The sequence below is a fragment of the Palaemon carinicauda genome, chromosome 19 (genome assembly GCF_036898095.1).
Source record: "Palaemon carinicauda isolate YSFRI2023 chromosome 19, ASM3689809v2, whole genome shotgun sequence".
Taxonomy (NCBI): Eukaryota; Metazoa; Arthropoda; class Malacostraca; order Decapoda; family Palaemonidae; genus Palaemon; species Palaemon carinicauda.
In genome coordinates, this window is record NC_090743.1 from 4,303,381 (window position 1) to 4,309,494 (window position 6,114).

Genomic DNA, 6,114 nt, shown 5'->3' on the forward strand with positions numbered 1-6,114 from the left:
CATACGTGTGGAAATTTTGAGAAATTACGTTGGTGAACGCAATTATACCAAATCAAGTATTGATCTTCATTTTCTTGGTTTTTATGCATTGAAGAACATTGAAATTATCACACCCTTTACCTTGAAGTAACGGGGTGAGTCATTTCAATTTCTGAAATATAAATCATGAAACACAATTTGGCCCCCCCCCAAAAAAAAAATAAAAAAAAAATACAACAGACAGTACTCTTTCAACAGAATTTCTACTTTTAAACATGAAGCTCAGAATGTTGCTTAGAACCTCATGCCAGGATTACCAGTAATTAAGGCTTGTAAACATCTTATTTTCCTGAGGTAATGATCTTAATTGACTCATATCTGTAACACAGAGGTTTGTGTCTCTGTTTGCTTTAATGTATCATTCCGAGAAGGTCTAGAGGCAGAAATAGCACCAACGTCATTCCACTTTCAAATTCGAGAGCATAGGTCTAGTCATACCAATTTTTCATTCCATATTTCGATGTCATTCTTATACTCAGTTTATTAAGTAGGATGTGAATAAAGGATACTTTCAATTGCACATTTATATGGTTTAATCCTGTTGCTATACCTTGAAGGCATTGTGCTTTCAATTGCAGATTTGAATGGCATATAATTAAATGGCTTAATTATGTTGCTATACCTGGAAGGCATTGTTCTTTCAATTGCAGATTTGAATGGCATATAATTAAATGGCTTAATTATGTTGCTATACCTGGAAGGCATTGTGCTTTCAATTGCAGATTTAAATGGCATATTTTTAAATGGCTTAATTATGTTGCTGTACCTGGAAGGCATTGTGCTTTCAATTGCAGATTTAAATGGCATATTTTTAAATGGCTTAATTATGTTGCTATACCTGGAAGGCATTGTGCTTTCAATTACAGATTTAAATGGCATATATTTAAATGGCTTAATTAAGTTGCTATACCTAGAAGGCATTGTGTATTCAATTGCAGATTTAAATGGCATATTTTTAGATGACTTAATTAAGTTGCTATACCTGGAAGGCATTGTGCTTTCAATTGCAGATTTAAATGGCATACTTTTAAATGGCTTAATTATGTTGCTGTACCTGGAAGGCATTGTGCTTTCAATTACAGATTTAAATGGCATATAATTAAATGGCTTAATTATGTTGCTATACCTGGAAGGCATTGCGCTTTCAATTGCAGATTTAAATGGCATATTTTTAAATGGCTTAATTATGTTGCTATACCTGGAAGGCATTGTGCTTTCAATTGCAGATTTAAATGGCATATTCTTAAATGGCTTAATTATGTTGCTATACCTGGAAGGCATTGTGCTTTCAATTGCAGATTTAAATGGCATATTTTCAAATGGCTTAATTATGTTGCTATACCTGGAAGGCATTGTGCTTTCAATTGCAGATTTAAATGGCATATTCTTAAATGGCTGAATTAAGTTGCTATACCTGGAATGCATTGTGCTTTCAATTGCAGATTTAAATGGCATATTTTTAAATGGCTTAATTAAGTTGCTGTACCTGGAAGGCATTGTGCTTTCAATTGCAGATTTAAATGGCATATTTTTAAATGGCTTAATTATGTTGCTGTACCTGGAAGGCATTGTGCTTTCAATTGCAGATTTAAATGGCATAGGTTTAAATGGCTTAATTATGTTGCTATACCTGGAAGGCATTGTGCTTTCAATTACAGATTTAAATGGCATATTTTTAAATGGCTTCATTAGGTTGCTATACCTGGAAGGCATTGTGCTTTCAATTGCAGATTTAAATGGTATATTTTTAAATGGCTTACTTGTGTTGCTATACCTGGAAGGCATTGTGCTTTCAATTACAGATTTGAATGGCATATTTTTAAATGGCTTAATTATGTTGCTGTACCTGGAAGGCATTGTGCTTTCAATTACAGATTTGAATGGCATATTTTTAAATGGCTTCATTAAGTTGCTATACCTGGAAGGCATTGTGCTTTCAATTGCAAAGTTAAATGGCATATTTTTAAATGGCTTCATTAAGTTGCTATACCTGGAAGGCATTGTGCTTTCAATTGCCGATTTAAATGGCATATATTTAAATGGCTTAATTATGTTGCTATACCTAGAAGGCATTGTGCTTTCAATTGCAGATTTAAATGGCATATTTTTAAATGGCTTGATTATGTTGCTATAGCTGGAAGGCATTGTGCTTTCAATTGCAGATTTAAATGGCATATTTTTAAATGGCTTGATTATGTTGCTGTACCTGGAAGGCATTGTGCTTTCAATTACAGATTTAAATGGCATATTTTTAAATAGCTTAATTATGTTGCTACACCTGGAAGGCATTGTGCTTTCAATTACAGATTTAAATGGCATATATTTAAATGGCTTAATTAAGTTGCTATACCTAGAAGGCATTGTGTATTCAATTGCAGATTTAAATGGCATATTTTTAAATGACTTAATTAAGTTGCTATACCTGGAAGGCATTGTGCTTTCAATTGCAGATTTAAATGGCATACTTTTAAATGGCTTAATTATGTTGCTGTACCTGGAAGGCATTGTGCTTTCAATTACAGATTTAAATGGCATATAATTAAATGGCTTAATTATGTTGCTATACCTGGAAGGCATTGCGCTTTCAATTGCAGATTTAAATGGCATATTTTTAAATGGCTTAATTATGTTGCTATACCTGGAAGGCATTGTGCTTTCAATTGCAGATTTAAATGGCATATTCTTAAATGGCTTAATTATGTTGCTATACCTGGAAGGCATTGTGCTTTCAATTGCAGATTTAAATGGCATATTTTCAAATGGCTTAATTATGTTGCTATACCTGGAAGGCATTGTGCTTTCAATTGCAGATTTAAATGGCATATTCTTAAATGGCTGAATTAAGTTGCTATACCTGAAATGCATTGTGCTTTCAATTGCAGATTTAAATGGCATATTTTTAAATGGCTTAATTAAGTTGCTGTACCTGGAAGGCATTGTGCTTTCAATTGCAGATTTAAATGGCATATTTTTAAATGGCTTAATTATGTTGCTGTACCTGGAAGGCATTGTGCTTTCAATTGCAGATTTAAATGGCATAGGTTTAAATGGCTTAATTATGTTGCTATACCTGGAAGGCATTGTGCTTTCAATTGCAGATTTAAATGGCATATTTTTAAATGGCTTCATTAGGTTGCTATACCTGGAAGGCATTGTGCTTTCAATTGCAGATTTAAATGGTATATTTTTAAATGGCTTACTTGTGTTGCTATACCTGGAAGGCATTGTGCTTTCAATTACAGATTTGAATGGCATATTTTTAAATGGCTTAATTATGTTGCTGTACCTGGAAGGCATTGTGCTTTCAATTACAGATTTGAATGGCATATTTTTAAATGGCTTCATTAAGTTGCTATACCTGGAAGGCATTGTGCTTTCAATTGCAAAGTTAAATGGCATATTTTTAAATGGCTTCATTAAGTTGCTATACCTGGAAGGCATTGTGCTTTCAATTGCCGATTTAAATGGCATATATTTAAATGGCTTAATTATGTTGCTATACCTAGAAGGCATTGTGCTTTCAATTGCAGATTTAAATGGCATATTTTTAAATGGCTTGATTATGTTGCTATAGCTGGAAGGCATTGTGCTTTCAATTGCAGATTTAAATGGCATATTTTTAAATGGCTTGATTATGTTGCTGTACCTGGAAGGCATTGTGCTTTCAATTACAGATTTAAATGGCATATTTTTAAATAGCTTAATTATGTTGCTACACCTGGAAGGCATTGTGCTTTCAATTACAGATTTAAATGGCATAATCTTAAATGGCTTGATTATGTTTCTGTACCTGGAAGGCATTGTGCTTTCAATTACAGATTTAAATGGCATATTTTTAAATGGCTTCATTATGTTGCTACACCTGGAAGGCATTGTGCTTTCAATTACAGATTTAAATGGCATATTTTCAAATGGCTTAATTATGTTGCTATGCCTGGAAGGCATTGTGCTTTCAATTGCAGATTTAAAAGGCATATTTTCAAATGGCTTAATTATGTTGCTGTACCTGGAAGGCATTGTGCTTTCAATTGCAGATTTAAATGGCATAATTTTAGATGGCTTAATTATGTTGCTGTACCTGAAAGGCATTTTGCTTTCAATTACATATTTAAATGGCTTAACTATGTTGCTATACCTGAAAGGCATTGTGCTTTCAATGGCAGATTTAAATAGCATATTTTTAATGGCTTAATTAAGTTACTATATCTGGAAGGCATTGTGGTTTCAATTGCAGATTTAAATGGCATATTTTTAAATGGCTTAATTATGTTGCTATACCTGGAAGGCCTTGAGCTTTCAATTGCAGATTTAAATGCCATATTTTTAAATGGCTTAATTATGTTGCTATACCTGGAAGGCATTGTGCTTTCAATTGCAGAATTAAATGTCATATTTCTAAATAGCTTAATTATGTTGCTATACCTGGAAGGCATTGTGCTTTCAATTGCAGATTTAAATGGCATATTTTTAAATGGTGTAATTATGTTGCTGTACCTGGAAGGCATTGTGCTTTCAATTGTAGATTTAATTGGCCTATTTTTAAATGGCTTAATTATGTTGCTATACCTGGAAGGCATTGTGCTTTCAATTGCAGATTTAAATGGCATATTTGTAAATGGCTTAATTATGTTGCTGTACCTGGAAGGCATTGTGCTTTCAATTGCAGATTTAAATGGCATATTTGTAAATGGCTTAATTATGTTGCTTTACCTGGAAGGCATTGTGCTTTCAATTGCAGATTTAAATGGCATATTTTTAAATGGCTTAATTAAGTTGCTATACCTGGAAGGCATTGTGCTTTCAATTATAGATTTAAATGGCATATTTGTAAATGGCTTAATTATGTTGCTATACCTGGAAGGTATTGTGCATTCAATTGCAGTTTTAAATGGCACATTTTTAAATGGCTTAATTAATTTGCTATACTTGGAAGGCATTGTGCTTTCAATTGCAGATTTAAATGACATATTTTCAAATGGCTTAATTATGTTGCTGTACCTGAGAGGCATTGTGCTTTCAATTGCAGATTTAAATGGCATATTTGTAAATGGCTTAATTATGTTGCTATACCTGGAAGGCATTGTGCTTTCAATTGCAGATTTAAATGGCATATTTTTAAATGGCTTCATTATGTTGCTGTACCTGGAAGGCATTGTGCTTTCAATTGCAGATTTAAATGGCATATTTGTGTTGCCATATCTAGAGTCAAGTGCTTTCAAAGGGAGTTTTAAATGGCTTTATCTTGTTGCTACGTTTGTAAAGTGTTGTGCTTTCAAGGGGAGACCATTTAACTTGGAATTTCTTACTACTTGTAAAATACTAAAAGTAACTTTTGGAAAGAGAAAGTGTGTAGGATAAGTCTTAAGAATGAGATATGGAGAGAACTTTGCCATAAACGAAGGTTGTTCTGCTAAAACTTGAAGAAGAGATATGGCTCAAATAGTCTCAGAATTGAGGCAATATGACTCATTTTATATTAACCCCATCTCTTGAGTATAGATCTGAGGAGTGTAGTTATTATTATTATTATTATTATTATTATTATTATTATTATTATTATTATTATTATTATTATTATTATTATTATTATTTTTATTATTATTATTATTATCATTATTATTTTACCATTATCATTATCAATATTATTATCATTATTATTATTATTATTATTATTATTATTATTATTATTATTATTATTAGCAGAGCCACAACCCTAGCTGGAAAAGCAGGATGCTATAAGCTCGAGGACTCCAACAGGGAAAAAATAGTCTAGTGAGGAAAGGAAACAAGAAAATAAAGAACTACAGAAGAAGTATTGAACAATTAGAATAAAATATTTTAAGAACAGTAACAACATTAAAATATATCTTTCATATATAGACTATAGAAAAAAAACCAGAGGAAGAGAAATAAGATAGAATAGTGTGCCCGAGTGTACCCTAAAGCAAGAGAGCTCTCTTGCCCAAGACAATGAAAGGCCATGGTATAGATTTTATGTCACTACCCAAGACTAGAGATCAATTTTTGATTTTGTGAGTTATTCTCCTACGATTGAGTGAATTCCTTATGTATATA

General features: G+C 32.2%; 1 protein-coding gene across 1 annotated transcript; it reads right to left on the bottom strand.

The window, feature by feature from the left end:
• Positions 1 to 320: 320 nt before the first annotated feature.
• Positions 321 to 5,192, bottom strand: LOC137658893 (uncharacterized). Its single transcript, XM_068394015.1, has 6 exons — positions 5,038 to 5,192; positions 4,822 to 4,893; positions 4,462 to 4,677; positions 1,022 to 4,117; positions 590 to 877; positions 321 to 357 (listed from the first exon to the last, which is right to left on the bottom strand). Exons 1-6 carry the CDS (start codon positions 5,190 to 5,192, stop codon positions 321 to 323), a joined length of 3,864 nt encoding a protein of 1,287 aa, XP_068250116.1.
• Between the last annotated feature and the right edge of the window lie 922 nt (positions 5,193 to 6,114).

Bases quoted from the DNA above. Each gene is read 5' to 3' on its own strand.
- LOC137658893 (XM_068394015.1), bottom strand. From the start codon at position 5,192: ATGCCTTCCAGGTACAGCAACATAATGAAGCCATTTAAAAATATGCCA. The intron at 878-1,021 runs GTATAGCAACTT...AATGCCTTCCAG, and splicing joins GAAAGCACAATGCCTTCCAG to GTATAGCAACATAATTAAGC. The intron at 358-589 runs GTATAGCAACAG...TCTGTGTTACAG, and splicing joins GAAAGCACAATGCCTTCAAG to ATATGAGTCAATTAAGATCA.